Source organism: Cheilinus undulatus, linkage group 21 (assembly GCF_018320785.1).
Source record: "Cheilinus undulatus linkage group 21, ASM1832078v1, whole genome shotgun sequence".
NCBI lineage: Eukaryota > Metazoa > Chordata > Actinopteri > Labriformes > Labridae > Cheilinus > Cheilinus undulatus.
The window spans coordinates 12,113,049-12,137,539 of record NC_054885.1 but is presented as its reverse complement, the minus strand read 5'-3'; the positions used below and the strand labels follow the sequence as shown (position 1 = coordinate 12,137,539).

The following is a 24,491-nucleotide window of genomic DNA, read 5'->3' as shown; positions in this document are numbered from 1 at the left end:
GGAAAGGGTGGTGAAATGGGATTGAAAAGTGGTAAAAATGGGTTACAAGTGGGAAAAATTCATTAACAGTGGCACAAATTGATGGAGTAAGTGGTTAAATGGGATTTAAAAGGTGGCATAAAAGTGATAAATGAGGCAAAAATGGGTTTAAAGTTGTAAAAAATGGCTTGAAGAGGTGGTGAAATGGGATTACAAAGCAGGGTAAAATAGGTTTTAAGGTGGCAAAAATTAATCTAACAGAAGCTGTATTTAAAGTTAAAAAAATTGGCAATAAAAGGTGATAAAAGGGGCTAAAATGTATTTAAAGTGGCACTATTGACCTAGTAGAGGTATAGCTGGCAGAATGTGTCAGTGGATGAGAGATTGCAAAGATTGGTAGAAAAAGTAGTTTAGGTTGGTTTAAAAGTGGCACAAATAAATAATTTCAACATCAGGTTGGCACATTTTTCAGTTTGGAAATGAGGAAATAGTTAGTCAGGATGCTAGCACTAATATTGCTGATCCAACACACATGCACTGACACCACTAATACATCACACCTGGGGAGGGCCCAGTCTCCAGGTCTGTCAGGGGCCCCGCCAGTTTCATGGGCGGGCCTGCATGCAGGAACCCGTGACGGTTTTCCTTGTTGAGATAAAGCTGAATTTGCCTCAGCAGGGATTAAATACATCCCTTCATTTGAATTTTCTTTCTTAATTTCCATTATTTTGCTTTCACTTCCTTACCCTTTACCCTGTCCAGTCATCATTTAAACCTGACAAACCCTGCTGGGATCCATTGTCAACCTCCAGCCCTCTACCATCTCACTGGCCTCATCCTCTCCTTTCAACTTTTCCCTTTCGGAATTCCTCTCCTGCTTCCTCTTTTAATTCAGCCTCTTTCATCATCCTCCTCTATCTCCCACCCAGCTTAGCTTGTCACTACTCCATCACTTTCTTTTCTCCTTCCATCCCTCCTCTTTTCCCCCTGCTGAGGCCTCTGTCAGCCCAAGGAGAAGTGTTAGAAAGACCCCAGCACACGGTGGGATCAAGGCAAACCAGTCAGCCTGTTTGGCTGCTGTAAAGGGGTCTGAGAAGGAGATAAATTTAGAGGAGTGTAGCAGCAAACGGGGCTGAAGGAGGGAGAAAATTAGTTGTCACAAGGTTGCATCAAAATAAGATAAAGATGGTTGGGCGGGAGATGAAAGAGAAAGGGTAAAGAAGGTTCAAAGATTTCAAACTTGGAGGATAAAGTTTGTGAATTGGACAAGGATTACGATGAACAAGCAGTTTTACTTCTGAAATACTAAACAGGGATAGAAAGTGATGAAAACAGGGAGGAAAAAAAGCAAGTTCTATAACACTTAGTGGATTTCTCAATCATTTTACTCAATGCTTTCACTCAGAACAGCCCATCTTTACCTTATATGGCATCAGTAAGTGTCTCATAATTATGAGATCAAAATTTGGGATCCCGAAGACTTAGAACGCTAACTATCAGAGGAGCCAAAACACAGTGAGAGCCATTATCCACAAATGGAGAAAACTTGGATCTGTGGTGAATCTTTCCAGAAGAGGCCAGCCAACCAAAAGTACTCCAACAGTACATCAATGACACATCCAGGAGGTCACAAAATAAGAAAATATCGCTACACTAAAATATAACAATATTTTGCAGCACTATACTGTAACGATTTTTTAAAATGCTGTACCAACATTTTGTCAATTATCAATTTTCTTTGTTGGTGTGGTAGTTTTGTGATGTAATTTCAACCTCCGACTGCTACTTGGAGACATTCAGCTGCTTGACTCTCCCTCTTCAGACGACAGAATCACCGGCCTGAGCGAATCATTCGCTCATGCCTTTTCAACTCTGCTGCATTCAGAGCTGATGTACTTTACTGATGACTTTTTTGGCTTCCCAAACATTGCAGACAGACTTTGACAAGATTCAAGCCACTTTAAAGATACTTCATGCCAGAATGAAATACTCTATGAGCTCACAGCTTCAGCTCTTACTATTACCATTACAACTAATGGCTAACGTGAATGAGTGGACGCTTTTCAACAGCCTGTTGAAGCTACTGCTGGTCTCTACTCACTGCCTTCGTTGAAAGTGCGTTTTTGTTCATTGTATGGCAAATTTCCCAAAATCTATTAGCCACATTGGCCTTTGGGTCATTAGTAATAACACATTAAAGAGATTTGTGCCAGAAAACAGTTTCTTGACAACATTTCTTAATGTGAAGAACAAAGAACAGCAGTGAGTTGTTTTCTTTTCAAAAATGACAAAAGTCGTGTACTTACATGTCTAAAGTCGCCATGGTTTGCGTTGTGCTCTTCTCTATGGAGTTTACTCCTCTGTAGCGGCACACGTGCGCCTCAGTAGCGGCCGACATCATGTGTTTTGTTGCTCTGATTGGCCTGTAAAGATGTGACAGACAGAACGTTCATCCAATCACCCTCCAAGTTTTTTTCAAAGACTCTGCCCTTCCCCAAACACTGTCTATGAGTGGTTTTCCAGATGGATGTGTGAAACAAATCCATTTGGCGTGTCAGGTTTCTTAGCTTCCATATTGTTGTCCTCTTTTTGTTGTAGTAACTCAAAATTTTATGGTGTTACCAGTAAATGTTTCAAGTTAGAAACAAATTCAGCATCAATGAAACATGGATCCAGGGCCACCCCTGGCCAAAGTGAGGCCCCAAGCAAACTCTGATAAGAGGCCCCCCAACACTGCAACTCCCCACCCACCCATTGCCCCAACATACCCATTAAACAATATTTATGCAAAATTATCTCTATGTACTATAAGAAATATTATTACATTAATAATCAATACAGTCTTTGCAATTTAACCTGAGTTAGATGCATATAAGAGACACCGTTCTTAGTTGTAATTGAGTCATCATCAAGTATAACATACAAAAATCTACCACAGACCTGTGTCTTTCAGCAAAACTAATTTTCATCTGAAAAAGGTCACAAAAATGATCATGCTGTTAATGATCACATTCCTTGTTGCAATAATAAAAATAATGTTGATTTCCATCCATCCTTTTTTGAGGTAATCACTGTGGATTAATTATTTTCATCATAACGTTAATCCCATTTTATTAGCTACCTGTTTTATTGGGGTCCTCTCCACAAAATTAAACTAGCATAAACCAGAGGAGCTTGCCCCCTCACCCCCCCTCAAACACACCCCTGCACCCCCTCCCTTTCACTCACACACAGCAGCTCACCTGTTTCGCTTCTTTCTCCTCCTCACTGGTTTTCTTCTTCAGTGTTATCACCAGTAGCCTGTCTTTGATAAATCACAGTAAAATATACATTGTCTTTATTTATTTATACCCACAATCTCATTTTCAAACAGCTGAAGTTTGATGACGTCAGTAAATTCCTGATCAGAACCAGCGCGGGAACTTAAACATAACTTATAAATACACAAACTAAATGATGGTAGATGTTAATGTTTGACAAGAGAGGTTGCAGAATAACAGGCGCGATGAGAGTTTCTGTGCTGCAAATAGGAGCGAGAGAGAAGGAGGGAGAAGGAGCACGAGAGTGAGGGGACACTGCGTGCACTTAATTGATCATGGAGGGCATCGATCTCCAAAAAAAGATATCTTTACGGTTAATTCACTAATGTGTGACAGCCAGGTCAAGTTTTATGTTTGGTCAACGTTGTATATGCATTACCTCAATCATATTTATCATGCAAACAGCGGACTGATGCTCAGAGAGAGAGAAAGAAGAAAAAAACGCTCAAAGTGAGCCCCCCCACGGAGATGAGACCCTACGCCATGCGTAGTTTGCGTATGGGCAGGGGCGAGCCTGCATGGATCACAAACTTCAAAGATATCTGATAATGGGCTGGGGGTGGTGTATTTCTGGTGGAAAATAAGACCGTTTCACAACTTTCGCCCAACGATACGTGCTAAGCCAAAACAGAATCTATACTCTCCTATACTGCTATAATTTGTCCGTTTCGTTGGGTTTTTTTGTTTCGATTGTTGTTTGTGTTTACTCTATCATCATCGCTTGGCATCCAAACATGCTAAAATGATGTTTCAAAAACAGGTTAAAAGCATTTCTAGACATCGTTGCTGCGTGCTGCAATGTACATTTTCAGCTAAATTTAACTCGTCATTGACAGTCAGCTCAGGTAACTCATGCAAACAGCGAGTAAACTGCAATGAATTTGCCATCATACGCCTTTCTCTTCTCCCGACTGGAGGTGTGGGAGCGGTCTAATGCCAAATGCGGAAGCAGTTCATGCATAGAGCCCACCATGACAATAACTGACCAGCTGTTGTCTCCCCACACATCCACACCCCGTATCTGTTTTCAAACATAAATCCAGCCCTCTCATGAAGAGCTGTTTATGGCTTTCACGTACACACTATCGCCCTTAGGTCTCATTGACCTCCTCTAAATCACCAGTTCTTCTAAAAGGTCAGTGGGAAAGGTTCCTCAGTAATGGCGCTGAAGACAACAGCTGATGTTTGCTGTGATCTATAATCACCTCACATCTATAAGTACCCCTGAGGGAGGATTATGGGCAGAGAGGTTTGCACCGTCCCTGCATGATGTATACTCTCATCATTTACTGTTGGAGGGAGTGATGAGGAGTATTAATGGTTTCTTTCTTTTTAAAGTAGGCCTGCAGAGATCAGCACCAAGGTTTTGACCCTAACCTTAGAAACAGGGTCTCCGAGTAGCGGGGTCATCTTTCCTTCATGCTGTGGCTTGGATAAATAAAAGGGAGAAAGGTTGATTAAAATAAAAACATAGGAATGTTGAAGCCTCTGCCACATAACTGAGGAAGTGCTAACCTGCCAGTGTGAACACAGAGCTGAGAGCAACAAACCTAGAAGGAGTCTGGCACTCTTTCCCATCACTCAAACCAGAGCGTTTTTTTTTTTTTTAATATGACAGCTACTCTGTAGTGTCATGTTATTCTTAAGTGGACAAAAGTATTTGACCACATCTGTTAATTGAATTCAGGTGTTTCAATCAGACCCGTAGGTGTATAAAACCAAGCACCTAGACATGCAGTCACCATCTGCAAACATTTATGATACAAAATGGGTCGTTCTATAGAGCTCACTGGCTCTAAGCGTGGTACTGTGATGGATGCCACCTTTGCAGTAAAACAGTTCATGAGATTTCATCCCTGCTGGGTCTTCCACAGTCAACTGTAAGTGATATAATTATAAAGTGGAAGAGTTAAGGAACAGCAGCGACTCAGCCAAGAAACAGAAAACCACATACAGGGCCGGGGCAACGACTGCCAAGGAGAAGGGTGCATTAAGTCACCAACACTCTGCTGATTCCATATTTCTGGACTGACCTGATCCATATTTTACAACGTACAAACCATCATAACCCAATAGCTTCGTTTTCAGACGGCTACGCTATTTCTTATCAAGTCTGCCTTCTGTGCTGACCTCAGCTGGTTGGTTGATGCTAGCTTGGATAATTCCAGACTTAGTCTGGTCCTGACCTGGCGTTTTCTGTTTTACAAGACTGAAAGAAGCCTCTTCACCTCCGTCATGGTCGGAGCACGGTCTGCCCCTGGGCCCTCAGTGACCATCTGGTCTAAAACAATGAGTTTCTTTGTTATTAGCCAAGTATCATGACTGTGACTTTAGCTCTACTGCCATGTGGCTGATAGAGCCTTGTTTTGTTTAATTATATTGAAGAGGGTGAGTTTAATAGGGTGGAGCACCCCCATGTGGCTTTAATGTGCACTGCAGACATAAATGCGGCTTTATCGTAGGGGAGAAATTCTGAAAACTCAAATCTCCTGTGACCCAGCCAAGGATCCTGACTCAGACTTTGGGAATGAGTGGTTTAAAACACAAACACTGGACTGTGGAGCAGTGGCAACATGTTCTGTGGAGTGACAAATCACACTTTTCTGTTTGGCAGTCAGACTGGTGAGTCTGGGCTTGGCAGATGCTGGGACAATGCTACCTGCCTGAATGTGAAGTTTGGTGGAGGAGGAATAATGGCATGGGGCTGTTTCTCAGGGTTTGGGCTAGACCAGTGATTCTCGACTGGTGGGTTGGGACCAAAAAGTGGGTCACGGGCTGTTTTCAGTGGTTCCAGAAAGCCCTGGGCAGACATCTGTCCATATACTTGATTTTACCTGGTTTTGTAAGAAAAGGAGATTGTTTTCTTGAGATCTTCACTTATTCATCCTGTTATTTTGGATGGAAATCTATTTGAGAAAGTTGGTTTTCTTTTGATAATTTCTAAATTTCTTGTCACCTTAAAAAAAAAAAAAAAACTTGTTATAACTTCAAAACAAAGTGAAATTAAGTGTTACATGCATGTCCTTGCTTAGTGTTAGCCAGTCTCTTTACTCAGCCTTCTGTTTTGTTCCTTCCAAGGTCAAAATTGCAGTATTTTTCTTCTTTATTTTTCTTTAAAGAAATCTAAAAAGTTGAATCTCAACTTTACATTATAAATATTTTTTCTTTATTACCGCTAATAAATTTGCAGTCATATGACTGTTCTAGGATCCTCCTGCTCTTCCACAAGTCTAAATGGAAAGCATCAAACAGGAGCAGCACACATTCCTGCCTTTCCTGTGCCTACAAGGACAACAGGATGACACTGATGAAGTCAGAGGTAGAATAAAGGAGGAGCTGGGGTGGAGGAGGCAAAGTGTACACAGGCTTTGGATAAGGCAGCATGAGTACGACTGACCAATCGCATACCTAGAGTGCATCAGCTTGTCATCAGCTGATGAGAACTTTCTTAAGATCGTCTGATCTCAATTATGTGGCAGTGCTTGACCCCATAACACTAGACGCTCCATTTACTGCAACATGTAAGAGGCTATTTTGTAAAGATGTGGTTGTGGAGTGCCTTGAGGCTTTGGCTTGATCTTAGATGTGCCTTGGGCAAAGAAAAAAAAAAAGATTGAAAACCACTGGTATAGTGTATCTTTGCTGAGACTACAACCATTTTCTTAGCACTTGTGATAAAGGACGAGAAAGTGAGGTACAACTTTTCATATTTTTTGAGTCTCAACTTTAAATGAGATGTTTAGGACAAGAGGGACAGAGCTGGCAAATTGAGATTGGAAGGGGAGATTCTGGATCAAAGTGGGATTTGAAGTCTAAGGAAGTCCACTGGGTGTCAAGTCTGGGCAAATGATGTAGTCAAGGAAGGAAGGAGGGAGTGAAAGGAGGAGGGAGGGGTGATAAAAAGGTGGCTACAAGAGAAGAATCTCTCTGGTTTGAGGAGTGGAGATGGATGATTATAAATAGCAATGTTTGATTAGCATGGGTGCAATCAGGAAAATGATAGGGACCCCACTGACCCCATGTTGAACTGGACGCCTCTTTTTCATCCAAAAATAGTATGAGAGGACGTATAAAAGAGAAAGAGCAGAGGCTTGGAGCTTACACTGGACTTCACCTTCTCTTTTACCTATTTTCCAGTCTGTTTCCATCAAATAATCAGGTAAGAGGTAGAAATTATTAAATTATTCAGTCTTTAAATGCAGGCATGAAGCTATGTTGAATGTACTACATGCTAAAGATATCAGTTGTAACTTTTATACTTCTTCATGTTTCTTTGTAATCAAATAGGTGATGGATTAAACCAATAGGAGAGAGCAATGCTTGATAAAAGTGCAATTTACTTTACAGGCTCCTCTACTGAATGAGATTGGATTAAGATACACAGATCGTATATCAAAAAGACAATTACCATCTGAGCAGCGCTTTGCTGCCAAAATAAGGGCACAAGTGTGATTTTATTGCACTGCTTACTTGCTGTATCCTTCAAGGTCATATTTTAATTACACCTAATGAGATAAAACACAGTCTCCCATACGAGTGCCACGGAAGCGTAACTTTGTCAAAATGCTGATATAGAGAAAGGTGTGAAGTTCCTCTTGGGAATTAATTTTGCTCTGATTCAATAGCTGATCACAGAGATGTTTTAAAATGATGCACGTGCTTATAAAGTCAATGCATAGCATCGCTGAATATTCACGGAGAGGAATGCTAAGGTAGATGCCGTCTTGGTTAATTAATGGAAAGGAGATGTGATGTTTTGTTTGTGTGGCATGGTGAAAAATGGCTGTTTTCCAGTGCTGGTGCCTTCAAAGGCAGATTAAGTGGAATTTACATCTGTAATTGGTTAGGTAATATATTATGCAAATACCAGTAGGTATGCATGCTTCAGATTGCTTATATCACTCCAGATTGGAAAGTCGTGTCATTAAGGTTAATGTAATGTTGGATTATGAATCTTATGTCTACAGTAAATTAAGTGGAAGTATTAGAGCTTTATGTTTTAATGCTTGGACATATTTTTATCCATGTTAGCAGCTTGGCTCCAGGGAATGAGAGTGAAGTACTGAAACTACTTCTGGACGGATAATGTTTAAACATGCAGTACTGTGCAGAAGTTTTAGGCATGAACGCTAACAGTTCTTCAAGGTCCTGATGTTCCACAACCCCGTGCTGAAGAGAGGAGGGAGGGCGGCCAAAGTCAGTGTCGACACATTTGACATGTGCGAGTGCCGCTCAGCAGCCAAGGTCGAGCTTAACGGCATTTCTTTTGTCCAGGCCTTTTCACCCCTGGTAATACGCCCAGCAACCACCAACAGTTTTCAGATGCTGAGAACACACACAGGACAACCAGGGGGTTGCAGCAGCCCTGACAGAACCCTAGGCTATGTTTAACATCTACCCATAACTCCACCCTAAAGCTGTGGTTTTTGTTTTGTTTTCAACAGATTATTTTCCCATGTCCTTGGTAATGTACAAAGTCATCCAGAGCATGACCTGGGTTGTGTAAATCCTCCGTCCCACCCGATGGGGCTCTTAGGTGGGCGTACTTGCCATTACTTCAGCCTCAAATTTTGGCCAAAACATGCCTAAAACTTCTGCACAGTTCTGTACATTCATGTTTCTCATAATATACTGACATCACTGATCTGGCACCAACAGTGCTTCAGCGCCTGGCCTTTCACCCCGACATCCACAGTGCCCCTTATTCAAGTTTTTTTTTTTTTCATAGTATCATTTAATTTTAAGGGGCAGGTGTGGTGTTGTTGCTTTGTAATAGAAATGTCAAAGTAATATTTACCAGTCTTATTTTCTCCTTTTATTTTTGTCTGACCACTGGGGTCAGCCCTACACATGGCTATGTGACTGACTGACTGAGTGACTCTATCTCCAGAGCCATACATACAGAGTTGCGTGATGGGCGGGGTTTAGTTGTACTGAAAGCTGATGGTAATGGCTACCTCAGAGCTTTAGCACTGTATCCATTTTACTAGAACTGGAGCACGTTTCTGTATGAAATAAACGCTGCTCTTCTGCCGACCTGCCACGGCATGACTACATGATAGTTACGGTGAAAGGACAACTTCTTGTGTGAATGCTTACATGATGCCTGCTGGTGGAGGAATTAGCTCAGACATAGCCACAGCGGCAGTTTTGCCAGAACTGGACCACGTCTCTTTATTAAAAACAAGGACAGAGAGCAACATTGAAAGCTTCCCTTGACAGAAAAGGTGTTTTCGCTCTTTTGGGGTGTTAGCATGGATGTAGCTGTAGGAAAGCGGCAGTTTAATCAGAACTGGCCTACATTTCTTTGTAAAATTTTAATGTTAGACCAAGCTGAGTTCAATGTCAATAGCCAGTCTCAGGCCTGATAACTGTCCTACCTGGTGAATCAAGAAATCCTTTATAACCTCCTGAGACCTGAGCTTTTGTTTGGAATTTAGTTTTAGTTTTTCCCACTTACTTGGAATAATTAGGACCTGACAAGTTCAAGCTCAGTGTTGTATTTTAACAGGAATTTGCAGTTCCAAAGAAACTATCAAAATTTCTGTGCAAAATTCTTAATCATATTTTTTAAATTTCCCATAAAATGTACCCCAATTTTTCAAGTATTCCTCAAATGTTTCAACTAAACTTTATTATAAAGCCTAAATTTGAATTAAAAATTCCATTTAATCTCCTGAAAATTTAAAAAAAAAATACTGAAGCAAATTCCCTAAAACAAATATATTCCCAAGGTTCCATGACAATGGAAAATTCCCCCAAACTTGCCAACAAATTCTTATGTAAATTCCATTACATTCTAGCAATATCAAAGGACATCCTGCCTCCCAATTCCCAGTCAAATTCCCAAAATTAAAAAATAAAATTCCCAAGTTTCTGTGAGCATACCAAAAATCATTCCCAAAAAAATCAAATAAAATTCAATCAATTCAATCAAATCAAACACGTTTCCCAAATTAACACAAAAACAAGCATAAAAAACATCCAAAATGTTCATGCAAATACTCAAAAATTTCACTGCAAAATTTACATTGAAACTGTTAAAAATATACAAAATAATATACAAAAAAATCAATGAAATTTCCAAGAAATAATCCCAAAATTATTCATGGAAATCCCTGAAATTTTCGTTAGAATTCCCCCAGTAGTTAAAGTGAATTACTAATACTTCAATGGACAGTCCAGACAATTTTCTCAAAAATTCTAATAGTAGAAAGTATTACTGTGGTATGCCTGAATGTAATGTCCACATATCTGCATACAGGGTCTTAGGAGGGTATAGAACCTGTCTAAAAAAGTGAAGTAGGCTAAAAGATTTCAAAAAGAAGCACATCATGACGCAATCTAACCAAATTTAAGAACAGATGAAAAACAAAGTCTTTGACATCTATCAGTTTGGAATGGGTTACAAGGCCATTTCAAACTTCAGGGGACCACCGTGAGAGCCATTAAACACAAATGATGAAAACTTGGACCAGTTGTGAACCTTCCCAGGAGTGGCCAGCCTACCAAAATTACTCCTAGGGTGCATCAAGAACTCATCCAGGAGGTCCAAAGGAACCCAGAACAACATCTAAAGACCTGCAGTCCTCACTTGACTCAGTTAAGGTCAGGGTTCATGATTCCAAGAAAGACTGGGCAGAACTGGCATCCATAGAAGACTTACAAGAAGACAAAGTATCTCACATTTGGCAAAAACAAAAATCCTGATGATCGTAGAGACTTTGGAGAATGTCCGACCATCATTCCTTAACTTCAAGTTCAAGCGATCTTGAGTTAAGCTGCAGGACAATGATCTGAAACACACCAGCAAGTCCACCTCTGAATGGCTTTAAAAACAAAATCAAGGTTTTGGAGAGGCCTAGTCATGCTGTGACGTTACCCTAAAAAGGCCAGTCTTGCTGGAAGTACAAGAAGGGTGGGCCAAAATTCCTCAACTCAGGCTATCTTTGTGTGACAAGTTTGATGATCTGAAACTTTTCAGTGTGATAAATATGCTAAGAAATGGGAACTCAGGAAGGGGAAAATCTTTTGTCACAGCAGTGTAAGAACACGGCAGCACACTGTAGGGATAATCAGGTTTACAACAATGCCTTACAGTTATGAAAACCCCCACACAGACTCAGACACATCCACTCAGGACTTTTGTTGTTGCTAAGCTGTAACAGTGTGGCTAAGCTAGCCTGTCCTGTACCTGCCAGGATTAGACAGTGGACAGTGGTGATAACAGCAGGCTGATCCCCAGGCCTCTACACTCCTCTTATCAAATCCATTCCCCCACTGCTGTGTGGGAGTCTGTCTGTGTGAGTCTGTGTGTGTGTGTGTCACGCATGGCTGCAGGCATTTTTTCTGATTAAACACCATTGAACATACTCTCTATATAAGCGGCTCTGCTCAATCAATAGATAATAAAGCGTACCAAACAGATAGCTCTGGCTGCATTCAACCATCAGGTCTAATTGAAGATCAGTGCTGTGGATCAGTAATTTGGATTAAGAGCTTATATAGAGGCTATTATTGGCTCTTTATCAAAATGGACAACAGGGTGAATAATGTTAATTAAGATAAATACAAACACGATAGAGCTGTTTTCACACATGCATTACAAAAAAATCCAGGACAGCCTTTCTCAGAAATCCTAATTCACACGACTTAAAGTGTGAAGAAGTCAAAGAGTCCAGCACTGTTTGCATATTTATCAGTGCCAAGTGTATTTGGACAAATTTACTGTTTAACACCTTGCTGGTTTCCCTCTGCCTCCAAATCCTTTGTACACGAGTCACAGGCCTCTTACAGGTGTTGGAAATGGCGAACGCCAACTTCTGGCGCTATTTCGTTCCTACGTAACATTTATAGATAACATCCCTAGACTTTAACTTGTTAACACTGATTTTCTTGTGGTTGCTAGTATTACTTATAAGTAAATTAAAAGCCCATTTCCAAAAAAGTTGGGGCGCTGTGTAAAATGTAAATGAAAAAAGAATGCAATGGCTTGCAACTCTCATATTTAATTCACATTAGATGATAAAGAACACATCAGATGTTAAAACTAAGACATTTCACCATTTCATGAAAAATATGAGCTCATTTTGAATTTGATTGCAGCAACACATCTCAAAAAAGTAGGGACGTGGCCGTTTTCACCATTGTGTAGCATCCCCTCTTCTAACAATAAACATCTGGGAAGTGAGGAGACCAGTTGTTGGAGTTTAGGGAGAGGAATGTTGTCTCATTCTTGTCTGATATAGGATACAATCTGCTCAACAGTCCTGGGTCTTCTTTGGCGAATTTTTGAAGCACCAAAAGTTTTCTTTGGTGAGAGGTCTGGACTGCAGGCAGGCCAGTTCAGCACTTGGACTCTTCTATGGTGAAGCCATGCTGTTGTGATGGATGCGGTATGTGGTTTAGCATCGTCCTGCTGAAATATGCAAGGCCTTTTCCTGAAAGAGGCATCTTGATGGGAGCACATGTTGCTCTAAAGTTTCCATATACAGAGTTAACAAATGTGTTAGACCACCTGTCATATTTGTCTCAGAGACCATCCAGCATCATGAAGTGCTTTAATGCGGACTCTTTCATTTTCAGTGAGCTCTCCACGTTCTACCATCTTGAACAGGAATGAGGAATTTCAAACTGAATCCACCCAAATTTGAGCCGGCTCACTGGGCTTCTCTGAGAAGTCAGAAATGAATCAAGCATAACATTCAACCACTAAAACTCATTTTTCTGTTCGGGAATGCAAGTAAATAACTATAATTTGACATATTAATCAAGAAATAATAATGTGCTTTACTATTTTTCAGTTTTCTTGTAAATCAGTAAATCTGAAAATTCATAACAATAATAATTATATTTTAGCATTAAAAACATCATTTGGGTCAAAGAGCTTCTACATATTTGTGTATAAACCATTGCAGAAACATAAAAATGATTTTGGTAATATAAACCTTACTTTGGTTAGGGTTAGGATGGTCTAATACATTTGTTAAGCACTGTACATTGCAGCATTGATAGTGCCTTTCCAGATGTGTTAGTGGTCCATGCCATAAGCACTAATGCAACCCAATGCAATCAGATATGTAGGCGTTGAATTGTGTGCTGATAACAAACTGGATTGTCCCTCTACTCTTTAATCTGCCGGACATAGCGTCCATAGTTTGCAAAAAGAATTTAGATTCACTGACAACAGAACAGTTATCATTCTGCCTCAGCCCATTTTACATGAGATTTGGCTCAGAGAAGACATTGGATTGGATGTCTTTTTCTTTGCATGATTCAGCTTTTAACTTGCATTTTTAATTGGCGAGGCGAACCGTGTTGACAGAGTGATTTCTGGAAGTGTTCTAGAGCCCGTGCAGTGCTTTCCACTACAGAATCATGTCTGTTTTCAGTGCAGTGTCTGCAGTCTGAGGACCTGATGATCACAAACAACCAAAATTACCTTCAGCCTTGTCCCTTGATATTTCTCCAGGTATTCTGATTTTTGATGATATTATGTAGTGTAGATGGTGGGATCTCTGAAGTCATTCATTCTGACGTTGAGGAACATTGTTCTGAAATTGCCCATCGGCCCATCTTTACTTTTGAGATTCTCTGCCTTTAAAATGCTCCTTTTATACCCAGTATTGTCACTGCCTTATTGCCAGTTAAACTAATTAGTTGCCAAATGCGCCTCCAGCTGTTTTTATGTGAGTACTGCTTACTTTTCCAGCCTGTTTTTGCACCATCTCTATTTTCATGTGCTGCCATCAAATTCAAGATGAGGAAATATTTTTCATGAAATGCCGGTCTGATCATGACTTCTGGATTAATCCAACTGTTAAAGGAGGAGAGATTCGCCTTTTTCAGACTTGAAGAATTAAACATGGGCTCAGAGACAAAATTAAGGGGTGCTTCAGCCCCCCTAAAAACGACGTAAACTACCTATGTGCACACACGTGTAAATTAGTTAGAAATGAATTTAATCCATCCATTTAAAATTTGTTTTTCCCATCATAAAAAGTAAGTGATCGTCTCCCTTTTATATAGATATGCAGAAGTCTTATTTTCTTCAGTCTTTTCAATATAAAGGGAATATAAACAGTGGTGACCTCAGTTTAAACCTAACACAGCCTAAGGCTGCAGGGTTGTTTGAGGCTCATAAGAACAATCATTACACAAAACAGAGCTCATTGTTTTCAAAAATCACAGTACACCGACACAACAGCATGAAAGAGAGAACCTCAATACACAACATCCTCAAAGAGTGTGCGACAGAGTTCACCTCCAGTTCACCAGCTGTGTACAGAGATACCAACAAGGAAGACTTTACTGCTGTATGTCTCCCACCTCTGTGGCTGGGTTTCACTCTCTCAGTCAGACACTGTAAACACACTCACTACAATCAAAAAAACACACCAGGGTCATGTTTCTAGGAATGCGAGTTCATACTTCTTAAAGCCATCCATCTTTTCACCCTCGCCTGCTTGGCAGTGTTTGTAACTGGTATAAAAGCAGACATACTGACACGTCGGTGCAGCTGTTACAGTAGAGAGCTGGCAGCCCTGCAGCACAGTTAGGTTTCCTTCACATAGAGATCATTAGGGTGATGGGGACTTCCCACAGAGGAAACCCCAGCTTCAGATACTCTATTAGTTCAGGGCAAATGGCTCACAGGTGGGTTCATGTTGGGGATGCTGTCAGTGTCCTGCAGGAGCCTTGAGGTCCTGTGTCCATATTTGCCACTTTGGCGATGGGAGTTCTCATTTTCATTACAAAACCAGTGAAGTCCAGCTGTTTCAGCTCTCAGTGTTCTCAGCACTCTCAGTTGAGAACAGTTTAACTTTTTCCCATCAATGTCACTTCTCCTCAACCGGCCAATCAAAATTAAGAAGAGGCAAGACTTCTGATACCAGTGCTGCATGTATACAGTGGTTTTGAGGTGATAGATTTGGATCTCATGTGACTGACCTAAAATTGTGTTCATCTGTAAGGTGAGTCATAGCAGACTGTTTGTTGACTTGATTCTGATGATTTATTTATAAGGGAAAAATGTGAACAAGATGACGTGACAGGTAAAGAATTGTATTTTTTACAGTGACGTCATACAGCTGACGCGACACTCTGTGTCACGTCCTGGTGTGATTGCATTCACATCTCCAAAGTCCACTTAAATCACGCCGAGACCAAAATATGATAAATGTGGACAACAGGCTTGTCTTACTGTCAACACACACAACATTTTATTTTTATATAGATTTTTATTTTTATTTTTTTTTCAAAAATTCCTTCAAGAATACCCAAAAAATGTCCTCAAATATTCCCCAAAGTTTCAGTAGTCTTCTACTGGAAAAAGCCTAAAGTTAAACATGAAATTTTTGCCACACATTTCATGAAAATTGCTGCAAAATTTCAAACAAATTACCCTAAATTTCAAAGCAAATATCACTTAAAATTTCTAATAAAATTCCCCAAAAAATTACCAATAAATTCCTCCTTGATTCAATGGACAGTTTCCAAATAAATTCCCCAAACACCCAAACAAAGTCCCTAAAAATTCCATGAAAATTCAGGAAGATTTGAAGTAATTACCCCAACCCTAACCCTGAGTTTCCAATCAAATTCTCAAAACTTAACTAAAATTCAAAATCTCATGAAAGTAACAAAAACTTTAAACAATACACATTTGCTGTGTAAAATTCTACAGATCCCTTTAAAAAATTTCCAAAATGAACTCAAGTATTCCCGAAATGTTATGGTAAATATTGCTAGAAAAGGTCTAAAGATAAACATGTAATTTCCCCCCCCAAAAAATCCATGAACATTCCTGAAAAATGTTAGGCAAACTCCCCCAAACTTGAAAGCAAATATCACTTAAAGTTTCCACTCAAATTCTCCAATAAATTTCTCCTAAATTCCAAGGAAAACTTCCTTCAAATATCACCCAAACATCCAAAAAACATCCCTAAAATTCTTTGAAAATTCAGGAACACTTTGAATCAAATTCCTGACCCAAATTCAATTAAATCCTGAAACTTGGAAAAAAATAAATTCCCCACATTTTTGTGAAAGTACCCAAACCTTGGTGGAAGGGTATCAAAATAAAGTATCGACATCTGTGTTGTAAATAGATGCGGTATCAGATGTGTTGATACTGTTACCATGCTGGTACCGGTTTTTGATATTCATCACTAATGACAGCAAGATATTTGACTTACTTACATCCTGCTATATGTGCCTCTAGAATAGTTGAATGGTGCTAATTATTTTATGGTTTTGTAAAGTAAAAAAGGTAAGAAGTCATTTGTTTTGCACATGCAAACTGTGTAAATATGGGTGTAGTCTTTTAGCGATGCCACCCAGAGTCATTATGAAAAAACACAATGCTGACTGACCCCAGAGGGAATAAAACCTAAAAGTGCAGGTTTAGCCGACTAACAGTGAGAAAGAGAAGGTATTTCACATCAACTTGACTTAATCTGTCTTGACTGAGATCCACACTCTACACAGAGAGACAGCAGATAAGCACAACTACTATTGGTCTTTACACTTCACCTTTAAATAAATCAGCGCTGCGTTCTTTATACAGTTCTTCTGGCAGCACTTGAACAGAGATATCTCTGTGAATCAATCTTCTCCTCCTCATTTAACACTGAATTGTCTCTTTTCCCCACAGACCTCTTTGAGGCAAAGGTCAGAGAGGGAGGTTGTGCGTTTGTAACAATGAAAGATTGGCTGTGTGGCCACACACCTGCAGTGGTGTTCGCTATTGATCTGTGTGTGCATCAGTATGTTCCCAAAGTAGATAACAGCACACCTGAAAAGAAGCTTATACATCACAGAAACAGAGCGGATCCTGCTGATTCTAATAAAGGTGGACAAAAACATTATCTATCAAAGCAGCTAAAGACCAGGAGAGAATAAATGAAAAACACTCCAACAGTGGAAGTGATACATCTTCATTGCTTTTACATTCAACAGTGATCATATGAACATTTTTATTAAAAGGCCTCTCATATCATTAAGCGATGCTCTCCCTGCACTCTGGTTAGTATTTCACTCTGATTTGGACCAGAGCCCATTTGATACCCCATTTATACGTGGCTTTTTATTGGTCTTTAATGAAGCCACAAACCACATAATAGCTGACTATTAAATGAGCAACGACTCTTGGATTTCTTGAGGCCTGATACAACAGAATAAAGTTGTGTAAGTGGATTGTAGCAGGGGTAAACGTACAGGGCACTCAGACTGTATTTCCACCAAGAAGGACAGGGCAGGGATATTGTCGAGCTCAGCATTCTGCCCTGCACAGACTGGACACCCTGATGATGATGATAGTACAAGAATGATAGTTATTACAGTGACCTTTTCACTGTGTACAAGATGTTTTACGTCCTCCCGCAGTGCATCAGCATCAGCTAGAAGGTGTTTTCTGATGCTGTACAGTAAAGCTGTTTCAAACATGCACAAAACTCCTGAAAATGTTTCTAAATCTTTGGGATGAGCTGCTTGTGTCAATGCAAACTGGCAAATTTAGCACTCTGACTGTTCATTGACTATTTCCTGTAAGCTTCCTTGTAAAATTTTGCTGCGATGCAGGGTGAGCTGATGTGAGAACAGAGCATGTTCAGAATAATCCACTGTGAGCGGGCAGGGGGAGATGACATTTATATCACACGACCAGCGGGACGATGGTTGTCTTTCTCGTCCCCAACTCTGTCGCTCTGTCTGCCACCTTGGATTTACGCCTCATCCTTGTTGTAGAAATTCTTACCCTCAAAGACCCCCGGATTCTACAATCACAGATCCAGAAAAGCTGGGTTCTGTGTAAAATGTCAATAAAAACAGAATGCAAGGATTTCCAAATCTCATGTCACCCAGCACACAAATGACATATCAGATGTTGGAGCCAAGGCATTTTACAATTTCATTGAAAATATTCGCTCAGCCTCACTCTAACCTTAATACTAACTTACCCTAAAAATTACTTGACCCATTTTAGTTTAGTGGGCCAAAATTAAAAAAAAAAAAACAACCTGGGAATTATAAAGCAACTTATACAGAAAATTATCATCATTTTTTTCTAAAAAAAAAGAAATTACTTGGTAAAATACCAACTTATTACCAGAGAACTGCCACAACATTACAGCGGTTAGTGTCTGGGTTAGGGTAAAAAACTAGTTACCGGATGATTCCCACAGTATAACAAGGGTTAGGGTTGAAGGAAGGGTAGAACTACATATAGAGGGTTAGGATAAAAAAAATCACTCATTTACCGGATGATTGCTACAATATTAAGAGGGTTAGGGTTGGGAATAGAGGATAAGCAAGTTGGGGTAAGAATACAACCTAATTGCCAGAGAACTGCTAAGATACCACAATGGTTTGGATTAGGGGTAGAGGGTTCAAGTAAAAATACCACCTAAATACCAGAGAATTGCCACAATATTATAAGGGATAGGGATCAAGGTCCAAGGTTAGGGTGAAAATACCACCTAAATACCAGAGAACTGCCACAATATACCAAGGGTTACTGTTAGGGGGTTACGTTGAGGGTCAAAATACCACAGAATTACCAAGGAATTGCCACAGTATTACAAGGGTTAAAGGGTTGGGGTTACACTGTTAGGTTAATGATAAAAATACTGTCTAATTATCAGGTAATTTCCACAATATTACAAGAATTAGAGATAGGCATAAAGGTTAGGGGTTGGGGTAAAAATACCACCTAATTACCAGGGAATTGCCACAATATTGCATGGGTTAGGGTACGCATAGAGGTTAGGGGTTAGGATAAAAGTAACACCTATTTACCAGAGAAATGCTACAATTTTATGAGGGTTAGGGTTAGAGTTAGGTAAAAATACCACCTATTTATGAGGGAATTGCCACAATATTGCATGGGTTAGGGGTTGGCATAAAGGTAAGGTGTTAGGATAAAAATACTATGTAAATCCCAGATAACTGCCACAAGATTACCAGGGTTAGGGGGTAGGTATAGAGGTTATAATTCCTTAATATTACCAAGTTATTATTTGGTACAATGCCAACTAATTACTGGGTTATTACAACCTCATTCTTGAGAAATTACTAGACAATTACACTTATCCCTGTAGAATTACTGAGTAATTAGGGCCCACTAAAATAAAGTGCTACTAAATTTTCTGATTGCTACCTTTATTGATTTTGAGTTATGTTCCTAGTGTATTCCTGGGTCTATAATACAGCACATTTTGCCAGAACTCACATGTTCTAGTATTTTCATACATATTACATCACATATGTTATGTATAAGCGTATGTGTTTTTATTTGCAATGATTGCAACCTTTTTTTTTTTTTGCAGCATCAATATGCTCCAGCAATGCAATACAAAAATGCTCCCAAAAATGTCAACTTTTAAAAACCACTTCCTGTAATTGAGCTTTCTTTTCTTGTGCGGATATCCCCAAAAATTCCGCTAAATTCTAGAGAGATTTTGCGTTTGCAAAAAACAACAGCGGTGTGAAGGGCAGTGGGCAAAGACAGCAGAGGGTGACTTTTGAAGTGGAGATCAGGTTCAAGAACACAAAAAGCCAAAGCCTGTGAAGTGCTGAGCTCGGCTTTCACAGTGTGAGGAAGAAGACGATGCTCTGATCTGGACTCAGCTGACAAACACAATTCTCCAGACACAGATGGCCTGTTAAAGCCCTGCACCTTCTTTCATCTAGAAGAGCTCACGGATATCATGCTGATTAAATGTAAAACACTGATACTGACACTACGTTGGCTGTTCAGTCCACCTCCCTTCCACGACACTTTCTTTATATAAGTTTGATCCTACATCTCAGAAACCTCCCTCCTCTCCTTCCCTTTAACACCCTGCTGCTACCTTATCTTTCTCCAACTCCATCACATCGCCTCCCCGTTCCTCCTTCTCCCCGCCACTCCTCCCTGACTGTCACTAATACATTCTGTCACTCATCACCTCCTGCCCACATGTCCCGCTTTCCTGCTCCATTTCCAGAGTGTCACCAGTGTAATACGAGAATGTCTTCATGTTCTTTCTCTGCTCTCTAGCGACCTTGTGTCTAACCTTGCCTTCTTTTTGTCCTTCTCCACCTTCTTTACCTCCCTTTCCCCTGTCTGTTCTTTTTCTTCTCTTTTCTCCAACAGCCAAGATGGCAATGAGCAGCATCCTCAACGCTGATGACATCAAGAAAGCTCTGGGTGCATTTGCAGGTAAAGGACTAGTCCCAGATAAATAAGGGTCTTTAGGAAGCTAAGTGTACTGGAGACAGCTTGGTGCAGACTTTCATTCTCAGACACTGGCTGCAAATTCAGAAACAATAAGATTTTTTTTAAAATCACACAAAATTCTGATATAAATCAGTGATGCAAATGTGCTGAAAACACAGCAAATGATGATAGAAATGTACTGCTGCAATATAAGCAATGCAAAGTTTAGAAAAAAATAACAATTCAAAAAAAAAAAAAAAAAAACCTGCAGCAACAAAAGTAACTTTGTCCTCATCAGGTCAGAAGTCCTCCAGACCCACAAGGGTAGCTATAGGAATAAGGATTTTGTTCATACTTACTCCATGCACAGAGGAAAACAATGCAGTGGTCACTTTATGACAGGAAAACAATACTAAGGTCACTCCTAACAATGCAGGGCCTGCCTGGACTGTTTACATAGACACTAACATAGCACCTCTTGCAGACCTGGAGCTCTACTATAAGGAGATAATTCAAAAGCAACATATTACACTATATACTGCTTTCATAAACTCCCAAGCCGTAGTTCTCTTGCACACCAAATAAGATTGTCCACTAGGACTTTCCTGTATTTTGCTGTTGTCATTTTACCCTCTACCTTTACAAGCCCTCCAAGGCCGGCTGCCATGAAGCATCCCCACAGCATGATGCTGCCACCATCGTGCTCCACAGTGGGGATGGTGTGTTTTTGATGATGTGCAAAGAACTTTCTTCCACTTGACCATGGAGTGTCCAACACATCTTTTGGAGAACTCTAATCAAGACTAGTATGAGTTTTCTTCAACAGTGGCTTTCTCTTTGCCACTCTCCCATAAAGCTTTGACTTGTGAAGAACTCGAACAACAGTTGTTGTATGCAGAGTGTCTCCCATCTCAGCTGCTGAAGCTTGTAGCTTGTAACCTTTACAGTCGTCATAGGTGTCTTAGAGACCTCTCTCTCTAGTCTCCTTCTTGCACTTGACTGAACTCTGGGGGATGTTCAGTGCCTTTGAAATGTTTTTTGCACCCATCTAAACCTTTTCTCTGAGTGGCTTGGAGTGTTCTTTTTGTCTTCATGGTGTAATGGTAGCCAGGAATACTGATTAACCAGTGACTGGACCTTCCAGACACAGGTGTCTTTATACTACAATCACTTGAGAGACATGCACTGCATTCAGGTGATCCCCATTTCACTAATGGTGAGATGATCTCTGCTGAATTTGGTCAGTCACTTTAAAGGGGCCAGTTATGACAGTTGGGGGCTCGTCCGGAGTTTGAACCCAGGAGCTCTTCCATCCCCTCCATGTTCAAACTTATCAGCTTTCTAGACATTTTTTTTCTGTAAATGATCTGAGCTGGTCAGTCAGAGAGAGATGTAGCCGCACCTAAATTTCAAGACAGCATGCAGTTTGATTGTGTGTGATCTGGGTGCGTGCTAGAGGTCAGGGGTTCCAGACTGCTGTATCTCACATGCAAAAAGGCTTTTGTTCAAAATTTTATTCAGCTTAGTTAGGCTTTACAATGAATAAAGATACTTGTAGGGAGATTTACTGAGGTAAAACTTGTTAAGAGAGACAGGAATGCCTCTAACAGGTAGTACATACATGTTTGGTATTACAGCTATGATGACGCAAGCTGGAGTGGCTGTGTGCCGCTTCCGTCACGCAGCAAACACGCAGCCAGTCTGAAACAGACACGGAAACAGCCCCTGGCAGAGTTACTTCAATCTTAAATTAATCATTTCACCACCTTTTAAGACACTGTGATTTGATGTTTTTTTTTCAAAAAATACACCTTAGAAGCTGAATAAATATCTAGCTTACATTTTAATATACTGTACAAAGGGTAATACTTTCAGCTCCATTAAAAAAGATACAAGAACGAAGGCATTTTAAGACGTTTATTCCTGTCAAGGTTAAACCAAAGCCTTTCTGTAACTGGCATCCAAAACATGCAAAAGTTTCATCCAAGAGTTTCTGTTATATGTGCATACCTGCACTTGATGTATTTGCATGTATTTTTACATAGAGGAGACAGAAAGCTCCCTGACCCAGAACTGATGGGGCCTCTGGCAAACACATGTTCTCAATATTCACCAGCCACACAGTAAGAAGGCTGCCTCATTACAAATAGATTTTTGCCTTTGGGCCTCATCACTTTTCTCTGTGCAGGACGAGCAATTTAAAGTAACTTTTGGAGGAGTTTTAGTGCATTCATCCTCCAAGTGTTTGTGTTTCTGAGTATCAGAATAAGGAGTTAAGAGGCAACTGTTTACCGTTTATGTTTCCCTGTTTGCACAGTTCCTGACACCTTCGACCATAAGAAGTTTTTCGAGATGATCGGGCTGAAAACCAAGTCCTCTGATGACGTGAAGAAGGTCTTCACAGTGCTGGATGCTGACAACAGCGGCTTCATAGAGGAGGAGGAGCTCAAGTGAGGGACAGAGCCACACACAAACCCAATGACGCAACAGATGATCTATTTATGCGTGAAATAATAGTTTTCTTTGACGCAGATCTCTTTTGTTTTTCTGTCCTTGGATAGATTCGTTCTGAAGGGTTTCGCCAAAGATGGCAGGGACCTGACAGACAAAGAAACCAAAGAATTTTTAAGAGCAGCCGACAAGGATGGAGATGGCAAGATCGGAGTCGATGGTAAACATCAGATTCTATCAGTTTGTGTATTACAAGGTCGCGCAAACAAGCAGCTTAAATGGGAAAAGAAAGTCACACACACTCAAACAGCTGTTTTAGAGTAGCACAAGTTTATCTTTTTTTTTTATATTTGTCTGACCTTAATTTAGTCCTCTAATAATTGCCTACATTATACATAACACTACACTCACATCGTGGCATTTTCCTGTACTGTTATACTCTGAGTGGGGCTTTAAAATGCTTTTATAGATGCTAGTGCTGCATTTAAGGTTGCAAGCGTAACATTTCTATTGAGAATGTTGCATATTAAGCCTCTGTTTCAAGCTGTCATGGGCTTAAGTTATCAAGAACAGCAATGAAATACTTGGTCAAATTCCGCCTTATCATCAGAAAATTGCCACAGTTTTCCAAAGGTTAGGGTTGGGCAGCAACATATTTAAAAGGGACAGGTCCATGTTTACTATTGTGTAGCATCCTCTCTTTTTAAATGAAAGTCTGTAAACATCTAGGAAGTGATGAGACCAGTGTTAGAGTTTCAGGAGAAGAATGTTGTCCCATTCTTGTTAGAAGCAGGATTATAGCCGCTCAACAGTCCTTGGACTTCTTTGCTTTGCTGGATTTTTTTGTTTTATGACATAAAAATGATTTCTGTTGGTGAAAGTATGCGGCGTCTGATTGTCAATTTCCACATGGGTTATCTGCACAGCACTCTGTCCATGCCAAATGCCTCCCTTCCTGGGGGCGATGTGGTCAGTCTCTGGGTCAAGTTGCATTTGTGGATGGCACAGAGAACTGTGTTGACGGACAATGACTACAGCTACACTGTGGGGCTAAAGTCTTAGCAAATAAATCCTGCTTGCAACCTTCTGTTCCTGTTCAGATGTTAAGGGACAAATGAATTTTATAGCATCATTCAGGGCTAGATATAACAGCACAAGGGGGCACAGTGTAGCAAGCCTAGCTGTGTTTTCTAACATCTATGCATAGATGAAGACTGGTGGTGTTGCTGCAGTGTTTTACCTTGTTTTGACTTATGACCGTGTGACTGTGTATGACTTATGTCCAACTCCCAACTTTCTGGAGTTTGAGGAAACCTGAAATAATACAGTATCGTTGCTTTCGGTCTTGCTGACAGAAGATAGATTTTCTCATCCAGATTACAGGCAGCTTGTTTTGATCTGAAGCTATCAGGAAGTTTAGCATCTGCTGCCATCTATTGGCTTGGGTGTTAACTGCACCATTTGGCATGTGTATTGTAAAACTGCTGTTACAGCATTTGCCGTTATATTAATTCTGTGAGATCTGCATTGATATACATATGAGC

General features: G+C 40.2%; 1 protein-coding gene across 1 annotated transcript in view; it reads left to right on the top strand.

The window, feature by feature from the left end:
- The window catches only part of pvalb6 (parvalbumin 6), an 85,648-nt gene that overhangs the window by 60,269 nt on the left and 888 nt on the right, over positions 1-24,491 (top strand). Inside the window, exons 2-4 of the mRNA XM_041777665.1 lie at positions 20,434-20,499; positions 22,814-22,946; positions 23,058-23,167. Of these exons, the coding sequence (XP_041633599.1) occupies positions 20,439-20,499; positions 22,814-22,946; positions 23,058-23,167 (304 nt within the window). The 5' untranslated portion in view covers positions 20,434-20,438. The remainder of the gene's footprint in view (positions 1-20,433; positions 20,500-22,813; positions 22,947-23,057; positions 23,168-24,491) is intronic.